At 48.7% G+C, this 23,752-nt stretch overlaps 2 protein-coding genes across 3 annotated transcripts; both read right to left on the reverse strand.

Annotated features, from left to right (window-relative positions):
• Positions 1-230: 230 nt before the first annotated feature.
• Positions 231-8,011, reverse strand: HOPX (HOP homeobox). Of its 2 annotated transcripts, none has more exons than XM_041395841.1 (3): positions 7,652-8,011; positions 2,928-3,103; positions 231-675 (listed from the first exon to the last, which is right to left on the reverse strand). In XM_041395841.1, exons 2-3 carry the CDS (start codon positions 3,069-3,071, stop codon positions 598-600), a joined length of 222 nt encoding a protein of 73 aa, XP_041251775.1. In that variant the 5' UTR covers positions 3,072-3,103; positions 7,652-8,011; the 3' UTR covers positions 231-597. The 2 variants fall into 2 exon arrangements, with proteins under 2 accessions (XP_041251775.1, XP_041251776.1); XM_041395842.1 differs by lacking the exon at positions 7,652-8,011 and adding an exon at positions 3,366-3,425.
• Positions 8,012-18,298: 10,287 nt separating this feature from the next.
• SPINK2 (serine peptidase inhibitor Kazal type 2) lies at positions 18,299-23,443 on the reverse strand. Its single transcript, XM_041395858.1, has 4 exons — positions 23,395-23,443; positions 22,912-22,949; positions 22,281-22,390; positions 18,299-18,430 (listed from the first exon to the last, which is right to left on the reverse strand). Exons 1-4 carry the CDS (start codon positions 23,441-23,443, stop codon positions 18,385-18,387), a joined length of 243 nt encoding a protein of 80 aa, XP_041251792.1. The 3' UTR covers positions 18,299-18,384.
• Between the last annotated feature and the right edge of the window lie 309 nt (positions 23,444-23,752).

Raw genomic sequence — 23,752 nt, forward strand, 5'->3', positions numbered from 1 at the left:
AAAAACCCAGAACAACCCATGAGTTCTTTCTCTTTGCTGACCTATAACAGAAAGGTAAAAAAGGCCTTCAGGGGGTGCTTGACTTGGTTTGATCATGGTGTAGGCACTTGGTTTGCAGTATCCAGAGGTGATTCAGGCATGTTGAGCCAAACCAGATCACCTGGAGAACACACCTGGTTTTCCAGATGCCCTGCATCTTAAAGCTCACACACATACTTTGCCCCTGGGGATTGTAAGGAAAAGGAATCTTTATTTCTTCCTTCTATATTTGAACATATATCATGGCAAAATTTCTGCAAGCCTGGGACGAGGGCATGAAATTGCCTTTTCTTGTGCAGCTGTTGTTAATGGGTTGGAATCACAAGATAGGTTATCAGCCATCAAAAGTTGTATACACACACGTTGTATACATATATAGCTCTATATATATATAGTGGGGTTTTTTCTGGTTATGTACATGTTAAATAAGATTTATGTTAAATAGCAGAGTATTACTTTGTATCGCAAAACCTATTGCAACGGAAGAACCCCAAGGAAACCCACTCTGAAGAGCTTCACCATCCTTTGTAAGAGGCAAGGGGATTGGAGCAGCATCCTCTAGTCCCTGACAGACCCGCTTTCTGAGGGCAGCCCTTCAGACTTCCTCCACTCCGCCAGGCGCTGCTTGAACCATTTCTGGAGAGAAAGAACAAAGCAGAGACTGAGTGCACTGGGCTGAGCGAAGCCTCCAAATAACTTTTCTAAAGTGCAGATGTCAGCACGTGGGATGAGGTGAGGGGAACTCACGGTGCTGCTGCCTCGTAGCAAGGTGCTGTTCCCAGGCAGTACAGGCAGCCAGGATGGTTGCTCCTGACCAAACGGTCTTGTAACCTACGTGTGCACTTCTTTCAAACTCATTTCTCTAGCTCACTTCAGACCTTGACAGCATGAGTGAATCTTTTTTTTGTATTGCTGTAAGCCCAGGTTTTTCTTGCAGAGTAAGAGATTGGCTAAGGAGCTGGATGGTGTCTGTTTAAATGACTGGAGAAGTGAAAAATCATTTGCAAGTTCAAAACTGTCAAGAATTGAAAGCTCACCTGTTTCAGAGAGCATGAGAAGTACAGCACATTGGCTCTCCAACAAATTTAAGAACAAATCTATTTTTAAAATTGTTTAAAGGCAATATACACATCTATGTTAGCAGCACTTAGCACTATATCTGTTGTAACTTAGCATCTGGAAGCCTATTCCAGGAGCTGCTGATGCCACTTCAAGGCAGCCACAATTTTAAATATTAGATAAAATTTATTTGGTTAAAGCTACACTACCTAAGAAGAAAAGAAAGAAAAGTAATACTACTCATGTGCCGGAAGCACAGCTCAGCCTTTTGTTTGGCAGTGTGCCTGTGATTCCTTTTGTTGCAGTTCATTTTGTTGCTATATTTGTTCATGGTTATTTTTGAAGCTATTATAGTCCATAATGATACAACCACAGTGCTCTCTGTAAGTGCCTCTCATACTCACACTGCCTTTGACCACATCCAGTCATATGATTGACAGCCTACCCTCCTCTCAAAAGTTTCACTTTCTGTCCTAAACCATAATCTCCTCTTTGCATCTCATTGTTACTGAATTTTTTATTAAAATGGCTGCTATTTCTAGATGATAAAGCACTCCAGATGTCAGGGGCAATGATTCCCTGTGTTCTACGCAATGCAGGCATTTTGCAGCTCACCACCCCAGTCTTGATCCTGTCCCTAACGTGACCTCCATCTCTAGGAGCACACTAGATTAGTGGAAAAAGATAGCTATCAGGGAGGATTTAAAGACAACTACAGAGGTGCCCTGGGCGTATATGGCCTGTGTTTACAAGTTGCTGTAGGGGAGAAAAAAAAGCAACAGTGCCATTTCTACAGACCAAAAGGTATTTTAGGGGTACTGCCTCCTTGCTGCCTCAAAGAAGCTGTGACTGATACCTGTCTGTCACCAAAGCACAGTCCACTCCAGCCGAGGACTATCAGTGCAATGGATGCTGTTCCAGCATCTTTCCCTGGGACAGGCTAAATGCTGACATTGCCAGCTCGGCTTTTATACCCCTTTGGCTTTGCTGAGGGAGAGCCAGGCTTGGCAGCTCTCTGCAAACTGCTGCTAACTTCCCAGTGGGATGGATTTCTTTTCTACACCCATAAATGTTGCTGTGGGTCTAGTAAAAACCTACATCACAATGAACTGCACTGCCACCTGAAGGAACTGGGAAGAAGCCGTTTGCTTCTGAAGCTCACAGTAGCCTGCAGGTAGCCAGTTGGAACACAGGGCCTGGTGGAATTCCCAGACAGTGGCAGCCTGTCCCTGTGGAGGGGTATTTGGAGGCCTCTATGTCTCCTGGAGAGGCTGACAGACTTGCCTGACATCGGGGCTTAGGGATGCTGAGGGGGAGGGTGCACAGCCTGAGCATGTCTCACATGCAGGAATTGCATCTATTCTCTATCTGTTTTAAAATGATAGTAGTTTCTTCAGACCTTAAAACCAGCAGTAGTTTTGGCATCCAAGACTGTCAGAAATGGTTTGGAAGAACGGCATGCATGGGTTGTAAATTCAGGAGCAGAAACACGTGGAGTGCAGGAAGGATGTGGGGTACAGGGAGGTGCTGTGTTGCATTAGAGCTCTGTGGGTGCAGTTAGGGGTGTGCTGGGGATTGCAGATGTGCAGAGGACACCTGTGGGTGCAGTGAGGAGAGTGCAGGGTGCATGGTGGTGCAAGGAGCACATGGGACACAGAGGAATGCAGGTGGTGTGGGGGGAGCCTGAGAAGGGCAGGGGCTGCTGTAGGAAGCCGCAGGGGGACAGACGGGTGCAGGTGTATGATAGACCAGGACAGGAGATGTGGGACACAGAGGCATGCAGGGGGAGCAGGGCTGTGCCAGGGGCAGGATGAGGGGCACACACTCACCAGAGTCTGCTCCTCGGAGAGCCCGGTCTCAGCAGCGATGAGGCACAGTGTGGTGGAGTCAGGATGCTTATTCACCTTGCAGAAGTGGTGTTCCAGGATCTCCAGCTGCTCCTCAGTGGGAATCACTGGCTTTTCCATGGCCATCTCCTCCTAGGGCAGGGCTATGGGGCCAGGCACTGCGGAGAGGGGCTGGTGTCATTGCTCAAGCTGGGAGTGGCCAGTGGGGCCGCACTTGCTGAGCCCCAGATTTGCCATCCGTGTCCCGACCAACCGCCCCCCCGGCCCCAGCTGTGGCCTCTGGCTGCAGCAGGGCTCAGCGCCCTTCCCAAAGGCATGCCAGGGAGCTCAGCTGGGAGCACCAGCCCCCCAGCAAGTCCTGTCTCATTTCCTCACTGCAGCGACCACACGGCAGCAATGCCCAGCGCTGAGCTGCCTCACCATCCTCAGCTGGCAGGAAGCTGCAGGCTGCTCAGCACTCCCCTGGTGCTGTATTTATAGCCAGTGTGACTCCCATGGGAACGATTCCTGTTTACAGCCCTATTTAGGCCTGGGCGTCACTTAGGAGTGATGTCACAGCAACGGGCATGTGCAGGGGGTTAATTTAAAGGCATTAGTTTAAAAACATTATTAATCCTCTGGGTGAAGGGACAATATCTGACATCTAACCTAGTGGGTTGTTGGTTATTTTTTTCCCCCTGCTTCCCAGTTATCAGGCAAGTTTGTGCAAAGGAATGATAGAACAGAGCATACAAGATCTTCTGGGAGCATGGTCTTTGATCCAGAAACCACCTTGTTTCCACTCCTCAGGATCAGTGTCCTGGTCCTTCTCTTAGCAGTGTGGCTAGACATCACATAATGCTGGCCATGAGAAGGTGAGCTGCAATGTTTTAAGTAATATTTAATGTTACCACACGTGGGCATAAACAGTTAGTCCTATTGTTCCTGAGCATCACTGAACTGGTTAGTTGATTGACTGGGTTTTTGTGTGTAAGTGTTCAAATCCTCAAGGACTGTACCCAGTGTATGTCTGTTGCTCAAGCACTTGCTGCCTCTGACTGTGGTCAGTCCTTGGTGCTCCCAACAAAGGCATCACCGAGAAGCCCACATTTTCCTCCAGAGTAACACTTGTCCCACTTGTGCTTTGCATAGTCTCTGGAAGATTTGGCCCAAAAGAGCAAGCAAAACAAGTGCATCTTGACTAAATCTCTCTTCTGCTGGGCTCCAGGTTTGCTTTCACATGGCAGAGGGTGGAGCTTGCTAATTTAGTCAACTAAAACACAAGGCACTGCTCCCATGCAGAATGCACAAGTCTCTTGATGCTGAATCACTGTGGTGTTTTTGAAACCAGGCTGTGGGGTATTGGTAGGGGAGGAGCAGGTTGCAAAATGTGGCCTTTCTTGATCTGCTCTCCTGCTGTCCCAGTTGCCTGGCCCGTCTCTGTTGGCTGGTTGGTGTTGCTGGTTGGTGTTGCTGGTTAGTGTTGCTGGTTGGTGTTGCTGGTTGGTGTTGCTGGTTCCCCAGTGCTGCCAGGAGACCTTGTCCCTTCATGTGACTCCTGTGGGCCATCTTCTGCCCTGCCCCCCAAACTGCAGTCCAGCAGTCCAGCTTTTCCTTCCCTTTGGCTCTGGGGTGTAATCGTGTGACTCCTGTGGGCCATCTTCTGCAGACCTGCCCTGCCCCCCAAACTGCAGTCCAGCTTTTCCTTCCCTTTGGCTCTGGGGTGTAATCCTGGAACATCCATCATGCTGCACTCCTACTGCATAGGTTTAAACCCAACTGCTTTCTTGGTTGAGTGGTAACTCACCTTTAGGTACCCTGGGGTACTGAATGCCCCAGGGCTTTCACTTGCTTACAGAACTGCTAGGATGGAGCTCAGCTTCAAAACTGTCTTGCAGCTTGTGAAGAGCCAGGCATAGTGAGAGGCTGGAGAGATCCTCTTCTTTGAACTTTACCTCATAAAGCAAAGATCCCCCTGAGCCTCCTCTACAGAAAGTGCTTTGAGCAATAAAAGAATCCTTTGGCATTTGAGTAGGGGCTTATAAATAGACCAGGGCTGGTTGTGAAACAGCCCACTCTGCTTGAGTCACTTGGTAAATACCGATTGTAACACAGTGGTTGTGTAACATTGGAGCACCTCTGAGCATGATGGAGTGCTGGTCAACAGCACAGTATCACCCACCAGCCCTGGGTGGACTGAGGAAAGACCATCTCTAACCCCAGGTACTGCAAGCCAAACTGGCCTTGTCTGCACTGTGTTGCAGCTGCCTGGGTTTCCTGGGGTCAGCTCAGTTCAGAAGCATCCATATAGGAAAGGGGCATCATAATTCAGTTCCTCATTAATGTGAGGTAGTAGGAGTCTCCTGAATGCTGCTCACCTACCTCAGATGTTTGTAGACCTCTGGAAAAGATGCAGAAGTAGAAGGAGGTCCCCTGGACTTGAGGTGCTGCTCTCCAGCACTGTGGCTGCCAAGCTCTCCATGAGGTCAAAATGCAGATGAGGCCAAGCTCAGGCCACAAGTCCTACCTCTCTTTTCTTTTAGCATACGACTGAGGCACCTGCCCTTCTCATAGAAAGCCCAGCCACAAAGGGATCCTCATCATCTCCAGATCATGCACCTAGCCCAGGCCACCAGCAGCAACATGCCTTGGCAGCTCATAAATCACTGTTTGCAGCCTGCTGCATTAATGTGCATTGATGTGTGTGCCTGGATTTGCATAGGGAGCACATGCTTCACCTTTCATGTTTCACCTGCACAGCTATTTCTGCTTCTGATTATCTCCGGGTTCCTGAGGCGTTTCCCCATAGGACACAGTATCTTCTACCTGTTGGCAGCTCAGGGTGCCCCAGCATGTGGGATGTGATGCCTGATGGCTTTTCTTTGTGTCCCCTCTACCCCTGCTCTGGAAGGAGAACACTTTTTACCTCTCAAGCTTGTGAGATGGGTTTCAGGAGGGCTTTGCAGGTCTCCCCACATCACTCCACTATGTCCTGGAGGCTTTCAGGAGCCATGTGACCCCTGTGCAGCATATGGCCTCTAGCACTTGGCACCTCCTGCATGCTAAATTTGGGGGTATATGACATGGCACCAGGAGTGCCTAAATGGCCAGACTGGCCCTATTGAGACCACTAATCACCTGCCCACTACTTAAATGGAGCCTGGTTTAAGCCCAGGCAGTCAGCTCTGCTTCAGGCTGTCCAACATCTCTCCCTGTACAGGAAAGGTGATTGTCTCACATTTCTTTAAGCCTGGCAGAAATATGGAGACTCACAGCAGTTTGGCTTAGCTGCTGAAAAGCACCACTTCTTACTGCTTTTTTACTCCTAAATTTTTGACAACATTGAAAAAAAACCCCAAAAAAACAAGGCATTTTCAGTGCAAGGAATGTTAGCCATTCAGAAGGGCTGTGGGGCTACAGCTGTCATTCAGCTGGGGTTTACTCACCCAGGCAGAAATGACAATGCCAGATGCACTGTCACAGGGAAACCACCACACCTGCTCTGTCCTAAGTGTCAAGCTAAAGACCCCTGGGGAATTCACACTTGGCTCTGACTGTCATGGTTTTAGGTAGAGCGATGTGAGAGCAGAGGCTTGCAAGTGGATCAACAGCTGCCTGGGCCATGGGCAGCTCCAGCCAGCATTGCTATGTACATGACAGCACCTGGTGCTCTTAGTGTGGCTGATAGGGCATTAAAATGCACCTCCTGGAATGAGCAGACAAAAGATAATGGCTGATGGACACAAGTTGCAGCAAGAGAAAGTCTTATTATAAATATATAGTACTCTGCCCATGTCCTGTGGTTGCACCCAGCTCCACAGAAACACCCTGGGGTTACTAGCAGAACTCCTAGCTCTAGCCTGAAATGGGAGAGGACATCTTTCTGTCTCCCAGCATGCTTGTCCAGCACTGCCAGTGCAGTCAGCATTTACTATCCTGGCAGAAGTCTGCCACTTTTCCAGAAAAGACGTGATCTCTGTTTGCTCAGCTTTGCTTTTTTGAACAATAGTCACAATAGCTGGCTGGCTGTGCAGCTTTCTAATGATTTACTGCACCCAGAGCCCCTAGAAATCTCTCTGAGCAGTAGCTCCTGCCAAGCTGATGGGGCTCCATAGCCTCTGCTGGGCTTCTTGACCCCTTTCCCAGAGCTCCAATTGTCAGGGCTGGGATGTGACCGGAGGCATCTGCATCTGGTTTTAGCTTGCAGCTATTTCCTGCCACTGCAGGGATCAAAATAGCAGTTCTCAATGCAAACGAGCCCTCTTACCCTCCCTTGCTCTGCTGCAGAGCCGTGTCCTGTCCTGAGCTTTGCTCATCCTCCTGCTGTGGGGTGGCTGTGGATAACATCAGCCAGCATGGGCACACAGGATAAGGTGGGACAGAGGCTTTAAAAATAAACCGGGCCCTGCCATAAATAAGGAAAAAACACCTGTCATGCATCCTGTAAACTACCCGTCCAGTCTTTTAGAAGATAACATCGGATGGGAACAAAGCAAACAGGAGCGCAGCAGCTGCCGCAGCAGAGGCAGGGCCCCGCGGTGGCCCCTGCCTGGGGTCTCTCCCGCCTGGGTGCCCTCCTGCCTGCCCCGGGCATGAGCCTTCCTGCCCTGCTGCGTGCAGCTCCGACCTCCTCAGCATCAGCACTCACAGGGGAGCTCCTCCCTCCATCTCCCCCATCCCCAACTGCAAACCCACCCCAGCACCCCCAGCTCAAAGCCTGGGCTTACCTGGAGCTGGCAGGGACCAGAAGCGTGTAAAACAAGAACCCCGCAGGTCCTTGGGTGACTGCTTAAGTATCTGCGTGTGTGTTTGACAGGCGGGGACCTGAAAAACCTGCCGCAAATCACAGGAGCTCGCGGGATCCACAGCCGCTCTCAGGGCTGGTAATTCAGGTTTGGCACCCGCTCCCTTTGGCAGGGCTCCCTCCGCGCGGGGCTGCGCGCTCCGCGGGCTCTCGGTGGCCCGCCAGCCCCGTCCCGCCGCGCTCGGGCCCCAGGACGCGGTCCCGGCCGGGGCTGCTTCCTGCGGGGCGCAGGAAAGGTGCAGGCGGGGTGCGGCGGAAACTGCGCTCCGCACGGCGGGGCTGCAGCCGAGCCCGCCCGTCCCTCCGGGCTCATCCCGCTGCGCCCTGCAGGGAGCCCCGCTCCCGCCTTGGCCCGCGGAGCCGGCAGCGCTGTGCGCAGCTGGATTCCCATCTCACTTTAGTGCCTTGCGTCCAGGTTTAATATTCCTGAGTCTGCTGTCACTTCAGTCAGCCCTGTGATCCCGCCAGGCCGGGTGTAAGGGCACGACTGGGTCCTGCAGCTGTCCTGCTGCTGCAGCCCTCAGAGGCACAGCCTGCCTGGGGATGGGGAGGAGAGCAGGGCGTCCTCCTCTGCCAAAGCCTCGACTGAAGTGCCCAAGAACCTGCAGTTCTCAGTGTGGTGGTCTGGAAGCATTAGACAGCAGCTTAAAAAGAGGCATCTCTTGGGGTGGAGTGCAGTGGGGAGGGGCTGATTTTTCTCTCAGTTTATAGACAGCTGGAAGGGGATTCTGGAAAGGGATGCTGGAAAATCAGAGAGGCTGAAGAAAGAACTCATGAAAAATTGAGTATGGCTTGCAGTGGCTGAGATTATCTGCCAGAGCAAAACTCAAACTGGCACAGAATGCAAAAGCTATGGAACTGGTTGGAGCCAGAGGGAGGGAGCCCTGACCCTGGGGAGAAGTGGATGGACAAACCCAGGGAAGAAACCTGCCATATGTTTAGCAGTGAGCCAAGACCATCCTGAAGAGGTTTCGTAATGTTGGGGGAAACACGGGCCAAGGCAAGGGGATTGCAAAGAGATCTGTGCCAAAGGACAGGCAGACCTGTGCTAGTTTTCCTAGCAGGATGGCATTGATCAAGCAAGATTGGGGGACAGCTTCACTGCCTGATAAACCAAATGGTGCTGTTCAGTGTCTGCCAGAGAACTTTTTGGGAGAAGACTTGATCCTGCCTGCCTTGGGCAGGCACCTGGCCAAAGGAGTATGTCCTGTTTATCACTGGTGCTAAGCAACAGGAGCACAGCTAGCAATGGGTGCACACAAGCAGATTGGACAATGTGTCCAGGGGACGGCTCCAGGAGCCGTGGCTGGGGGCATCAGGATGCATTTAAGGAGGCTGGAGCAAACCCCTGCAGCGGGACTCAGCCTTGGATTTCAACCCCAGTGTGGGAAAGTCCAGGCAGAGGTCCCAAACTGCATACTGACACGTCCTTGGGGGAGCTCTCAGGGGTATTGCTACTTATCTGCCCCATGTCTGTGCTCTGCTCTGGCATCTGCTCTTGGCCAGCCTTGGCGACAGGACAGATGGGAAAATATTCTGGTCCAGAAAGATTTTCCTATGTTTGTATGCTGTCTTTTTTTTTCCTTCTGTACATATGCCCTGAGCGTTGCAAAATGTGAGTAACGTGGCCTGCAGGAACAGGATGGGCTCCTCTCTTCCCTTGTTTATTACTGTCAATGGAGAGAAAGCCTTTAATGTGGAAAAACCCTTTTCTCTTAGCTTGTGAGCCCAGCCCAGGCTTGCACTGGGAGCACTGGCAGTGACGTGTTTCAGGCTGAGACACCCCTTGAAATGGTTTCAGAGGTGCTGGGAGTCCTGCAGTGACAGTGTGAAAGTCATGTCACAAATCTGTGCGCATCTGGCTGGCATATGTTAATGCTTTTCTGACCTTTTCTGAAATCTGTTACGCCCCATATCTCCTCCTGGGAGAGGGTTGAAGTACTGCTGGAATTTATGTCTCACCTGATATGAAGAGATCCTGTCCCAGAGGATGGATGTCCTTTGTCAACAGAATTAGATTAAATAGAAACAAAACAAAGAGTGCATGCAGTACCATCACAGAGACTTTCTTCCTGTTGAGAAGAAGTACAGTTCTTGTGATGTACATTTGACAATTTTGCGTAATACTGTGGCATTGCAAGGAGGGGTTGGCAGCTGCAGCCTGCATTCAGCACCCCTCTGCTCTGGACCCCTCAAGCAGAGGCTTGAATATCATCCATATTGCTCCATGGCAAGATGTTGGCTAAAGTCACTTTTGGGGGGAGATGGGGTGGGCATTCGACACACAGCTGATGCCCATCCTGGCCCAGTTGTTGTCCCTTTAACACTGCATGGAGACAGAATGGAAAAAAAACCATGGAAAGGACAGGGGGGAAGCCACTTGTCAAGCCATCAGGATAGAATGGGCTATAACATAGCTTTTCTGACTTGTTCATGTTTCCTCCTTTTCCTGCATCTCCCTTGAATTTTGCCATGTTTTCTTTCCTGAAAATGAGGCTTAGCACCAGCACCACTTGTCTGGGGATTAAACAGAGATTTTCTTCCTTTTTCTGAGTATGTGAATTATAAAATACATGCTTTCCAGACTCCATCCCAACCCAAGTGTCAGAGAGAGGGCAAAAGCTTCCTTTCTCCCTCTGAATACCTCAATGCAAAGGAAAACCTCAAATGCCATCTTCTGTTTTGTTTACCAGTGGGTTTTTTTTCCTGGTGTGCTGGGGTTTTCTGGCCACTAATACAAAAAAAAATTGTGGCTGGAAACAAGGCTTTACAGAATATTTTGGCTTCCATTCAGTTAGAGAAGAGTTTTCTAACTAGCCAGTACTGACTCACAGGGCAACTCTTGCAGTTAACCAGATGAGACTTCTACCTCCATAAACCATTTGCCCATAAGAGATTGGTTGTTCTTGAGGGTGCAGCTGGCAGTTGCCTTTGTTGGACATCCCAACACACAAGAACTTGACTGAGTCATTGTTCTTTTGATCAGTTTTTTCCCTAGGAGAGCAGCAACACTGGTTGCACCCCAGGAGCCAGCAGCACACCGTGCTTACCCAGACCGTGCCCTGGGCAGGGGGGAGAGGAGGTGGGCACAGGTGGCTCCTGCTGCTGGAGCAGGGCTGCTGGCCTGGCCTCAGCAGCTGCCTCTTCTGCTCTCTCCTTCATGCATTTTCCTTTGGTTTCAGCGGGCAGGGTTCAGCCTGTCTCTCCTCAGCAGTAGAAGGGATCCAGGCCAGACAGATACTAATCAGATGTGACTTCCAATAAGATTCCTGCCTTTACTTTGTCCGTGGGATACAGTTGTGTGGATGGAAACTGCCGTGTTTTATTATTCCTCCCGCTGTTCCAGCACTTCTCAGAGAACAGCGTCATCTCATTGGTATTTCCATGTGCAATCTCTGCCTGGGGTACAGTCTTCCTCCCAACTCTCACTCTTACTAACCAGATTGTTTTGAAGTGACTAAACCGGGAGTTGATACGTGCAGTTCCTTGCCGGGATGATTTTCAGCAGCGCTGGCATAGCTTGTAGGCAGAGCGTGCTGCAGCACGCAGAGACAGCCAGCAGGGCATCATCACACGGGAGCTGCTGCCGTGCCCAGCCCAGGAAAACACTGGTGAGGGGCAGGGAGGGAGGACAGAGTAGACCTGCAGATCCACTCTCTACCCTGGGAGTGCCAGGGGTATGTGCAGGCGAGCGAGTGCCCTTGCACAGACTCGGATAGCTGTGCGTTTTCTAGGGAGCAACTCAGGGAGATGGGGGTTGGAAAGTGTCTGCTGAAATCTGTTCTGTTCTGAATCTCTAGGCTGAAGCTGCCTAGAGAGCTTTTGGAGGTCCTGACTCAAATACTTCAGTGATCAAATACTTCAAGGTCAATGAAGGGACTTTATCCCTCCCCAGAGCAGGGATGAACTCTGTCCAAACAATTGCCTGCCACCATGGCTCTCAGTTGCAGCAGGAATGCTACCCTGAAGACCAACTTCAAGGGTCTCAGCAGGGCAAGCACGGGTGCTGACCGTCCCATGACTTTACTCAGCCTTCACCATGAGGGACAGGGACCAAGTTTTCCCCTGTGCTGTGCCACGCCAGGGAGCCCACAGGTTCCCAGCCCCAGTGCCCACATCATGGCAGCAGTGCCATGCAGCTGGCAGCCTGTGGTTTCTCTTGGACCAGTTTGGGCAGGCATGTGTGGAGAGGTGGCTCTGGTGCCACCAGCTGCTGGGCATTGCCACAGCCAATGAGCAGGACGGGTCATCTCTGTGTGACACACACCACAGCCCCTGTGGCACCTGTGGTGACCTGTGACACTGGCGGACAACTATAATGACTTGCAGAGTGACAGTGAACAGGGAAGGAACGTAATGGAGACTCTGCTCCACCTGCTGGGTGTCAGGGAATGGCTTCAAGAGTCCTAAGCAATTAACTTTAAAATTTTTGTTCCCTTTGGCAACCTGGTTGCTAAAGAGGGCTCCTGGGAAGCTGGCACTGACAAAGGATGCTAGCTGCCCATAGTCTTCTCTACACAGCTGGCCACAGCTGGGGACAGCTGAGTGAGCACAATAGAAGCACTCACAGATGCCTTCCTCATTGTTCTGACAGCCTCATCACCCCAGGGAAGGGTCACCCTCAGTGGGACATCCCCTGCTCCTGGGATTGCCCCCTGCTCCAGCTCTGGGGGCTCAGGCACTCCACTGTCAGAGGCTTGTTTGTGTCTAGTGTGCCTGGCAGAGAGGCTGCATGGTGGAGGAGGGTGCCTTTGCCCTGTCTCTTGGGTATGGTGACTGGGCTGGTGGATGGGGTGCTTTTCGGGGAAGGAGTATGGGAGCAGGGTGCAGTGCTGCACAGGCAAGCAGCTGGAGACTGCTCAACCCATGGGAGAGCACAGCAGGCTCAAACAAGCACAAACAGCCTAAGAAACCTGAGCTAACAAAGCTGTACCTGCACCACTGCTTAGGAAAGTCACACTCTTGTCACAGCACGTCTTTTAGCACCTTGTCCTGCTGGAGGGAAGTGGTTTGGGGGACACCCAAGGCTGGGGGCCAGTTCCCATCAGTGGTGAGGGCAGGTTCTGGAGGCTCACTGCCAATCTGAGGCTGTTTGAAGCAGAAGGAAGGCTTCTGGCACTGGTGTGGGATTGCTCTCATGTTGCTCCAAGTGTGTCTATGTGCCTGTCTCTTGGCTGACTGGTGCTACATACAGCCAGTCTGTCTGGCTTCTCTGGGTGGGCTTTTCTCCCTTCTTCAAAGGCTGCTTCTCATCCTAAGCTTTGTCCTGTCTAGTAAGATCTTTTCCAGGGAGGGCTTTATGCAGGGCCATGTCTCCTGTAGGTCTCTGGCTGGGCTGCAGAAAGCCCTGCTCTGTGGGGTGGGCACAGCGGGGCTGAGCTCAGGGAGCCCACCAGAGAGCTGTGTCCCCTGAGCTACTCCTGCTGTCCAGCACAGGCCTGTCTGCATGGCAAGGGAGCACTGGAACACTGTCAGGGGTTTCCAGAGCCTGCTTCCCTTGAAATATACTTCACTTAGCAGATATTCTTTTAGCAAGATTCTAATTCTAGAATGCCCATTTCCCTGTTCTGTGCATAGAAATGGGTTTGCTGACATGTGTGCCCAACCATGGCAAACATGAGCCATGGGGAAAATAAAATACACAAGGGGCCAGCTCTGCTCTCTGTGCCCAACACTGGAAATGTTGGTGACCTGGGATAGGGACACAGAGGATACAGCTGGTGTGTAACTGCTCACAGCCTACTGGCCTCTGCCAGACATTATTCAGTCCTGTCATTTCTGAAGAACTGAAGGCTCTGAAAGTGTTTTTATTCTGTTCTGAATAAAGTACTCTTATCACTCCTCAATGGCAGACTTTGACCCTAAACATTCCATGATGTTTTCACCCAAGGAAATTGAATGCAAGAGATGGGGAGTTAGGCAGAAGACTCAGAGGCATCTTTCTACTGTGCACCTACACACAGCACTCCAGATAACTGAGGTGCTTTCTCCTAAGTAGTCAGACCTGTTGGGGTGGTTCTGGTGGTTCTGACAACACCTGACTTTGGGCAGCACAGGTGCTGGTTGCAAATGCAGCAGCCTGCTGCTATTGCAAACTGCAGAGTAAGTGAGGTGGAAATGACATCTCCAGTCTCTAGTCCAACCTCCTGCTCCAAGCAGAGCCCTCTAGATCTGGTAGCTTAGGATTGTGAGCAGCAGAATTGTGAACATCTTAAAGAATGTTGTTCCTAAAACCTCTATGTGTTCCTGTTCTGGTATTCCTCATGGGAAAGAAATTTTTGCTGGTATTTAACAAAATTTTTGCATGTATATAAGATCCCTATTTTAACCCATTATTACCTATATGTGGGGTTTTTTGCCTTACTGGTGCATGGCAGAGTCTATAGGCAATGTTTGTCAGAAAACAACAATTTTTCTTTTTTTCCCCTCCTCATGAGCCCAAACTGGTTTTTTTTTAGAGTTAAGAACCTCCTTTTCCTCTTCTGACAACTTTTTTAAAGGATATCCTTCTTTCTCTGTGTAGGAGTGGAAGAAGTCCCCAAAATATCCTCTTTTTGGACTCAGTCACATAGCAACAGGTGGTGCTAGGAGTTTACAGACCCTTATGCCCAGAGTTTAGGAAGTCTTTACGTTGGCTCCGTGGAGATAATTTGCTTATTGCCTTATCTTATTTGATTCTGACATGAATACTATCTAATTCTCCACAGCTAGTCAAGTTTTAAATTTTGGTTATGGTTGCAGATCCCTACATTCTCCTGGAGAAACTGGCTGATCATGGCATGGATGGGTGCACTGTTTGCCATGTAAAAAACTGTCTGGGTGGCACAACCCAGAGAGTGTTGGTGAATGGAGTTACATCCAGCTGGTGGATGGTCACTAGTGGGGCTCCCCAGGACCCAGTGTCGGGGCCAGTCCTGTTTAATGTCTCTATTAATGACCTGACCAAGGGAATTGAGTGCATCCTCTGGGCAGAGGGCAAGCTGATAGTCAGAGAAAGCACCAGAGACACAGTTTGCATTTTGCTTGATTGTCAGGATTTACATTTGGTAACACAGCTTAGTTGGACTTGGCACATTAGGTTTACAGTTGGTGATCTTAAAGGTCTTTTCCAACCTACATGATTCTATGATTCTTAGCAGAGAAACTAAATCATTGCTGTGACCTCCCATTCACAACCTCACATTTCACTTCAGCTCTGTGCATCCAGCTGTATTTATGTCCCCAACCATAGGCCTAGTGAAGGCAGAAACACTGTGGGGCAAGAAAAGCTGTGAATCCCATGTAAATGCAAAGCTGATATTTTGAAAATCAGAGAGAAGCAAGCTACTTGGAGTTTCCCAAAGCTTGCCAGAAGGTGAGAGTGTGCATGCACATAGCTACAGTACAACAGCCCCAGAGCCTCCTACAGAAGCCACTCCTCTTTGACAGATGGTCTTCAGATGAAGAGAGAGGGTTCACTTCAAGTCTCCATTTACAGACATCTGCAAATTGCTGGATATCCAAAATATTTGAAGGGAACTGTCAGATAAGAAAGGACTCCCAGAAAACCCAGACCCTTCCAGAGCAGCAGTTTGGGGCTTGGTACAATATCCCACAAAATTTACAGTGACACCAGATATTCCTAGGCAAGTTAAAGACCTCAGTCCCAGCCCTATTCTCTGCTCCAGAGTGCTTCACAGTAGGATTTTTCGCTGGGGAAGCTGGAACAGACTAGCTTATGTAAGAACAGTTTTAGGTCAACTCCTAATGTCAAGAAGAAATATTCAGAATTGCTTAAAAGGTAAAATTAAACACATGTTCCAGATTCTTGCATGATTTCTCACCAGTTGACTGAAGAAGCACTTAAAAGGGGTTAATTTTTCCTCAGTGTTAAGGTGAGCCATTTTCACAGAGAAAAGTTGGAGTTTTTCTCTGACATTATCTAGCTAAGAATTCCCCAGAAACCTATGCTACTTCTGTAGATGTTTAGAGTTCAAAAATGAAGCAGTTGCTACGTGACCAGCTCAAAAATCACAAAGCTAAGATAGAAGCCAGTGCAATCCTACACATGGCAATGAATGCCACATCTTCATCTCTGAGTCATCTGCCCACAGAATAACGCTTCTACCAAATTGTGTGCTGTGGAGTCTCCTCCAAAAAACCACTTGGATTCAACGATCAGGAAAAAGCAAGTTAGCTTTGCCAAGTAAATGAGATTGACCGAGTATCACTGACACTAATATTATAATACAGTTGAAAGCAAACAGCTCTAACAGAACGTTTATGCATTCAAACGATAATGATGAATAAAAAGCCTTTCCTACACCCCCTACTGAAAACACAAAAGGAGCTTTAAAAGAAAACAAATGCTGCCGCCTAGAGAGCAAGCTGGAAATCCACAAATCCAGGCTCTTCGTACTGACTGTCTCCCACAGGATTCAGACATGGCTTTTCTTGCTCATGATCCTGTGTCACCAGGAGAGACTTCTCTTTTCTTCTAGATAGCAGTGTTACTGAGCAGTTACACCTCCGGAGGAGAAAGCCTGCATACCCTTCAAAGAGTGCCTGAAGCAAGGGGCTGAGCACTTCCCAACTACCACAGCTAAGCTGGGAGCTGGAGCCCAGCTGTCCCAGAAAACATCACACACTGTGCCTGCTGAGCGACAGTATGTGGAGTTCAGGGAACTTTTAAAAACATTTTTCCTAGGCAAATTTAAAAACAATTAAAATTCTACAGGAGGGAGAGTTGAGAATTTAATCAGTTAAAAAAAATTGCTGTTCTTGCAACTCAGCCAGGGGAAAAAAAGCCATTCATCTGCACATTTGATTAGCAAAAGGCAGTAAGACATCTTCTGATCTTCCTTTGATCTATATGGATGGCTGCACATTCTCCTCCCAGTGAGATCAGGGCTGTACTGATCCTGTGAAGCTAGAAAATATCATAAAATCCTAATCAATCAAAATATTGTTCAGTCACCTGAGCTCAGACAGAAAAGAGATCCTTTCTTGATTCACGATCATGCCATTCAGCTGGCATAACTCCTTGTTAGCCTCACACACGAGTAATAAGCCAACAGGAATGCTTGCCATAAGGTTGTTGATGTCTAAAGGTTACAGTAACGTCATTCTATAACACTGAATAATGAATTATGCCATGAATCTGTTATTATTATTTTAATATTATAAGTAATGTTGTGAAGCTGTGCCAGGGGAGGTTTGGGATGGATGTTAGGAAAAGGGCAGTTAGGCACTGAAACAGGTTCCCCAGGAAGCACCAAGACTGTCTGAGTTCAAGAAGTGTTTGGATAATGCTCTCAACATGGTCCTAAATGTATGTACAGTTTTAACTTAAAAAAACCCATTGTACTGAAATTCACCATCTTTTTGAGCTATAAAGCTTCATACACACATAACTGGTGTACACTACTGTTTCAGTTTTGTGGTTTTTTTTTTTTTGCTTCCAGCCCTCCAGTGGTTAATCTTTGCTCAAAGAAAATGAAAGCAGGCATGTGCTGGAAGGTAAGGATAGTTTTGACCCTTTAAAGGAACTGTAAGGCAAAAACATTATTGTTGTTCAAACCTGAAGTCACTGACCTGAGAATGTTCCTCAGGCATGAAATGTGCTGTACATCTCCGCCCGCACTGCTGCTGCCCAGCAAAGCCTGACAAAGCCATGGTCTGGGGCCAGGGAGAGGGCAGGTGCTGCTTGGCTGAGATCAAAGGTAAAAGCCACCTGCGTACTACCAAGCATCCTAGCACAACCCAAACACACTTAATTTCAATCAGCAAGCAAAAAACCTGTTGTTCGGTGGAACAGAAAGAACAAATCCAAGATATGTGCCCATATCCTTGACAAGTACGAGGAAAGGACCAAATCCCAGTTCTTGCTCACCCTCCCTATGGGAAGGCCCACCAGAGCCACTCTGGAGTGCACCCCTTCACAGGAGTCTTGAGCTTTCCAATTTTGCTTTGGTGTTTGCTACAGGAAGTGGCTCTTGGGTGCCAGCCAGGCTGGTGACCTCATGGCCCCACGGAGCAGTGCCCAGAGGAATGGGGACCTAGAGGGCAGTGCATGTCCTCTGCCCATGCCTCCAGCATTCCAAAACAGCTCTTACTTGCAGCAAGAGCAGAGGGTGCCCAGGTCACTGTCCCCCACCAGCAGGACCTGCAGGTGGGGAGCCAGGGGCAGAGGCTTGGCACGTGTCAGGTTGCCATCACCAGTTTGGTAGCCACCACAAGAAACCCAACCCCTTCCAGTGGCTCTCCAGGAGTTGCTGGCACCTGTGGGCTCAGAATATCCCAGAACCAAAGAGCACTGCCACTGACAGAGATGCTGGGGCCTCCCTGATCCCTGGAGGGACTGTGGGAATGGCACTTGGTGCCCACTCACTTCCTTCCTTGGTGCACTCAATCCCTTCTCTGGACAACTGATCTTCTAGTATAGAGTGAGGACATCCCCTTCTTATGACCCATCTTTGGTAAGAAAATACATCAGGGTTCAGATTATAACTGTACTGTGGGTATGTTTACAACCACTGGTTTTAATACAGCAGACAAACTTTAAATATGCAAGTTTGTTTATTAAGACAGGCTACACAGAAGGTACATTTAAGGCATTGTTTCCATTTGGATTGTCTGTGACCTTCTTATTTTCTTGAAAAGCAGCCATCTGTCGTATCAGCAATGTCCCTTTCGGGCAATTTCTATATGCGTATGATCTTCCCTGCAAACAAAAGAAAAGTATATTAGAAGAGGAACAGTACTTGAATTTTACAGACACATTTTATAAAGTGGACTCTCTCGTTTCTTTCTATGCATTTAATTAAATGCAGTGATGCATTAATGGCATCACTTACTGAATGCATCACCACAAAGTAAACATGATGCAAAATTTTATGAAATCAATACACAGAGTAACTTACCACAGGCTTTGTTACCTATAAAAACCTGATTAAACCATCTGCAAATCTGTCACACCACATGACAAATCACACCATGAGGACTAACATGTCCATTACAAAGCACTAACACAAATTAAACTTTGCAGTCTCTGAGGTGCAAACCAGTTCTAACGCTTACAGTATTTCCCGCTTTCACATGGGAATTCAGTGGCAAGGGTGTGCATCCTGATGAACCTCGGCATATGAGGCTTCGCTAAATTTTAAATGTGTGGTTCTCTGAATGCTGGAATCTTCTTTAAGGAAAATTTAGCCAAGTACCCCTTAGTTTGGGAACACTGGTTTGTTTTTCTTGCAAGTCCTCTACACAGTATTTTGGGGTGCTCCATTTACAAATCTCAATTTACCAGGCAAATGCAGACAGAAAAAGAAACAAATAGAATGCAAATTGTCCCAGATAATCAGTTTGTTTCCTTATCTTAACAGAATCAAGCTAGTTTACTCCTCATGAAATTCAAGAGACTTATGTTTACCCAAAAACAGGGTTAATCTGTACTAGTTAGTAATAGTCTTTTCAGGGAGCTTTTAACCAGAAGGTAGTGCCAGAAGGCAGATCAGGAATATGAAAGGCAAAATCAAGGCCAGGGGATGTAAAACACCAGTAAGGATGTAAGGAGTGGTTCTGGCTGAAGGACATGCTCACACTAAACCCTGCAGAGACACCTCAAGCTGCTGCATCTATTTCCAAAGAGCACATCTTGCTGTTGGACTAGGGTTAAACTAAGATCAGATGTTGTCATTGCTACTGGACACTGACTGTGGAAGAGACCTGGGATTTGCATTTGAGCACCCACTTAGAATAGATTAAATCTAAGCTCTAAAAGAAAACAATAAAGTATTGAGAAAAACTAACTTTGGTGTTACAATTAAGGGGCTTCACTGCGGAGCCAGGATGGGGAGGGTTTGTGCTGCACCTTTGCTCCAGGTGTCTCATGTTATCATGGATCAACTGCAGCAACCTCTTCTGCAGCACTCGATTCACACAGGGCTCTCCAGGTGCCCACACAGTCCTTCATGGCTAAAAGAGCTCATGGACAGTACTGTCTTGGCCATCAAGAAGTACAACTCTCTCCAAGAAGTCCCTTCATGGGGTTAAATATGGGCTAGAACAAACGTGCAAGATGGCAGTTGAGAATCACTCCAAGCAAATTGAGAAGTGACTGTTTTGTAATTTAGTACTGGATGTGTCCCTATATCTGTTTCTGTATTACACTATACTATAGTGCAATATAGAAATATAGTGTACTATTACCACATTACACTATTTCAGCAACTAGGCATGCAGCCTGCTAAATAGGACAGAAAAATCTCTCTGTTCTGTCTTCCTAAGAAGTGTGACAGACTGTACCTTAGATTACTTGGAGTGGAATGATCATTGCTTATGACTATGGACTGTTTTTCAAAGCTGAAATTCCTCCAATAAAGCAAAATGTTTTATCCGTGTCATGTTCATGCCAAGTCAAATACTTTGGAAGAACAACTCCAGGCTGAACTAGAAAGCCCCCAAATATGCCAACTACTGAACTATAAAAGAAAAATAATAAGGAGAGTATCTGACCAGGCTGTGTCCCTTCAGACCAAAATACATGTTTCTGAGCATGTAAGAAGACAGCAAAAAAAGATGGTTAAGACAAAATTCTATCTTGTGTTTATAATTGGATTTAATCCCATGTATCACACAAAACATGTACTTTTCTTCTTATACTAAAAAGCCATAAAGCCCCATCACTAATTACTTAAGGAATTACTTAAGGAGTTGAAATAAGCAGCAGATTTGACTGGAGAACCCTTTGTTCTGTGTGCAATGCTGTATTCAGGAATCTGCCATGCATATATCTGGAACTGAGGGATCATGCCTAAAAAAAATGAAGCATCCTAGAAATCCTAGAAAGGCTGGATCTCAAAGCCATCCTTCTGTTCTGAAAGGATCAAAGACACTGCTTAGGTTGTGAGACGCCTTCCTGTCTGTGTCTCCACAATATGGATTTGCACTCTCTGTGGGCAATAGTCAGCACTTCTTTTTGTCTTTTACTGTACTGATTTCACTCCATTTCTCCAGATCTCTGGGAATTTTTATAATATCCTGCACAGATCACCATATCCGTGCCATTTTACAATTTTTATTATATGAAATATGATAGCTCCTTCAAATGTAAAATGCTGATCACTGCTTTTGAACCACAGCATTTCAAACTTCTGTGACTTCATCCTTTAACAATTTCAGCTGAATAACTATTTGTCTGCTTATGTGAATGTCAAGTGGAGATAATGTAAACTGCCTTATTAATGTCATGCACAATACTTCTATTTCCTCCTACTCTGTTTGGCCAGTTATCATGCCAAAAAACTAAATCTCATGGATTTGATCGGATTATTTCTGACAAATCTGTATCTGCTTTGCTTACATTCCTCTTTACCTCTGACTGTGTACAAAGCCAATCACTTAATAACTTACTCCAACATCACTTGAGGCAGGAAAGATGGGTAGGCTCCTAATACATAACATGCCAGAACCTCTTTTCTTCCCTTTTAACAGATTCCACTGTGTGTGAATTTTGATTACTTTTCTTTTTTTTTCCCCTAAACTGTAGGTTCACCAATTCTCTTTGCAATTTGTCGCTTGCTTATTTGTGGTGTGCTCTGGTGAAAATGTTACCAAATTCTGCAGATATGCATGACACACTTCAGCATTTTCTTTACAACATTACCTTAAGTGTCCTTTGATACCTTTGTCACTTTCTTTGTTTTGGCCTATGTTTCTTTTATCTTGATCATTTGAATTTTGTAGATCGTCTGGTCAGAATTAATCTTTCCTCTGCCCCAATGTCAGAAACTCATTTCAGCCTTCCCTCTGTTGAGATCTACCTGTTCACAGTTTTGTTTCTTTTATTCTGCTACTCTTACTTATACCTTCTGATGGAAACAGAGTATCTTTTATTTCATTAATATAAATTGCCTTTTACCATCAAAATTTCTATTCACAGCAGCTCCTCTGAGTTTTCACTGAGAGACCGCTCTATAAAGGTTTCCAGTCAATTGTAATGGGGAGTAATAATGCTTATTAGATATCAATTCTCTGTGTTTTCAGTATGTTTTTTTAAAAATTAAATTATTAAGGAATAAAATACCCTCTCTCAAATATCAGACAGTCTTTTTCATGATTTTTAGACAACCTGAAGGCAAAATAGCATTTTCTTCTAACACTTGTTGCTCTTACTCTTCTTTGTGAAAAGAAGAACAGGAGCTTGGATCTTGAACATAAATATTTTATATGTAAAGCTGTGTTTTGGGTGGGATCTTTCATGCTTTCGGGTGGACAGTGTGGAAGGGTCTGGCATTATATTTATTGGTTGTATGGCATTGTATGAACTAATATACTCCTTCTCAGGAAATACTAACACAAATATTCAGTATATCCAGCTGACCAAATCAAATCGAAGCCGTTTACAGGTAGCACGATAAGGTTGCAAGGGATTCACAGCTGAGAGGGCACTGCTGAAACTGCAGTGCAACAGTGCAAATGATCCAAAGCCAGTAAATTATCTATCAGTTATCTGGAATGTCAGGGTGAATGTTCTGCTGGCATGTAGGGAAGGGAAGGACAGAATTGACTACCTGTTAGCAAGGCAGAGCACACACTCGTTTCCATAGGTCTCTCCATCAGTGCCACAGACTGGATGGTAGTCCCTTGGACACATATACTTCCCATACTGGGAGCAGTCAGGCTGGGGAAGACAGGTACAAAAGAAGCCAAAGTTACACCATTTGAAACAGGTTTCTGCTCGGCTTCTGAAGAATCCTGGCATGCACAGAAAAAAGGTGTCTAATGGGAGCTGGCACAGCGTTTTGAAGTGCCACATTATCTTTCATGCTCTTGTGGGAATTTAGCACTTGAGGCTTGGCTCCTGCTGCCTGGCACGGCCTAGCTGTGGTGTCAGGACTTAGGTGTGCCCCACAGCGCAGCCCTTCCGCCCGCTGGGCATCAGCGGGACACACGGACAGCGAGTCCCCAGCAAGGGCAATGCAGACGGAGACGGTGAGGGATGGGCATCGCCAGGGCGTGTGTGCTGCGGAGCAGCAGCCTCCCGGGCGCCTCAGCTGTGGGAGAGACCCCTACTCAGCGCCGGGGCTCCGGAGCCAGGGCCGGCGCAGAGCCCAGCGCGGGGCCCGCGGCTCTGGGGAAGGGGCCGGGGCAGCGGCAGGCCTGGCTGGAGGCAGGGAGGGCAGCGGGGCAGGCGGCACTCACCGGGTAGCTGGCCATGGCTCCGGGACACGAGAGGAGCCCTGTGGAGAGCGAGCAGCGTTAACGGCGCCTGGTCCCTCACGGATCCCCCGAGCTCCGCGGGACCAGCCCCGGCTGTTACCGACCGCACGCTGCCCCGTCCCGGCACCCCTGGCCAGTCTCTGTCGGCTCCTGGGACACTCTCACCAGCCGCTGTCCGATCCCGCCATCCCCCGTCTAGCCGCTGTCCCGGTGCCGGCCCCGGCCATCTGCCGTCCGGCACCATCCTGTCCCGGTTCCCCGCCCTGCCTCCGGATGGCTGGTGCCCACCCCCGGCTTAGATTCCACCGCCGTGCCGCTGAGCCAGCCGGGGCACGGCACCGCTTCAGGTTTCCCCTTCCCTGGGACGGGACTGGCCGGGACACGGTACCAGCCCGTCTCCCACTTCCCGGCACCGGCTCCCCTCCCTCCCCGACCGCCGGCGCCCCGGCGCGGTGCGCGCGGTACCGGCGAGGAGGACGGGCAGCAGCAGCAGGAGCGCCAGCGACCGAGCCATGTCACCAACTGAGCGGCGGCGGCGGCGGCTCGGGGCGCAACGGCCGCGCAGAGCGGGAGCCAACGGGGGGCGCGGGGCGGAGCCGGTACGGGCGGGGCGCGGGGCGCGCTCGCGGCCGGGGTGACACTGCGGGACACGGGCTTGGGTGGTGGGGGAGCCTCCCCGGGAGCGCGCTCACGGGGATGAAAACTTTCCCGTCAGAGCGGTGTGGGTGGGCAGCGCAGTTAATGGCTGGGATTGCAGCGTGCCCCAGGCTTCCCTCAGCCCGTCAGGGTTGTGCTTTGGTCGCAGTGGCTTGGGCAGCGCAGG

Source organism: Onychostruthus taczanowskii, unplaced genomic scaffold (genome assembly GCF_017590055.1).
Source record: "Onychostruthus taczanowskii isolate IOZ18803 unplaced genomic scaffold, ASM1759005v1 scaffold12, whole genome shotgun sequence".
In the NCBI taxonomy this organism is placed as follows: Eukaryota; Metazoa; Chordata; class Aves; order Passeriformes; family Passeridae; genus Onychostruthus; species Onychostruthus taczanowskii.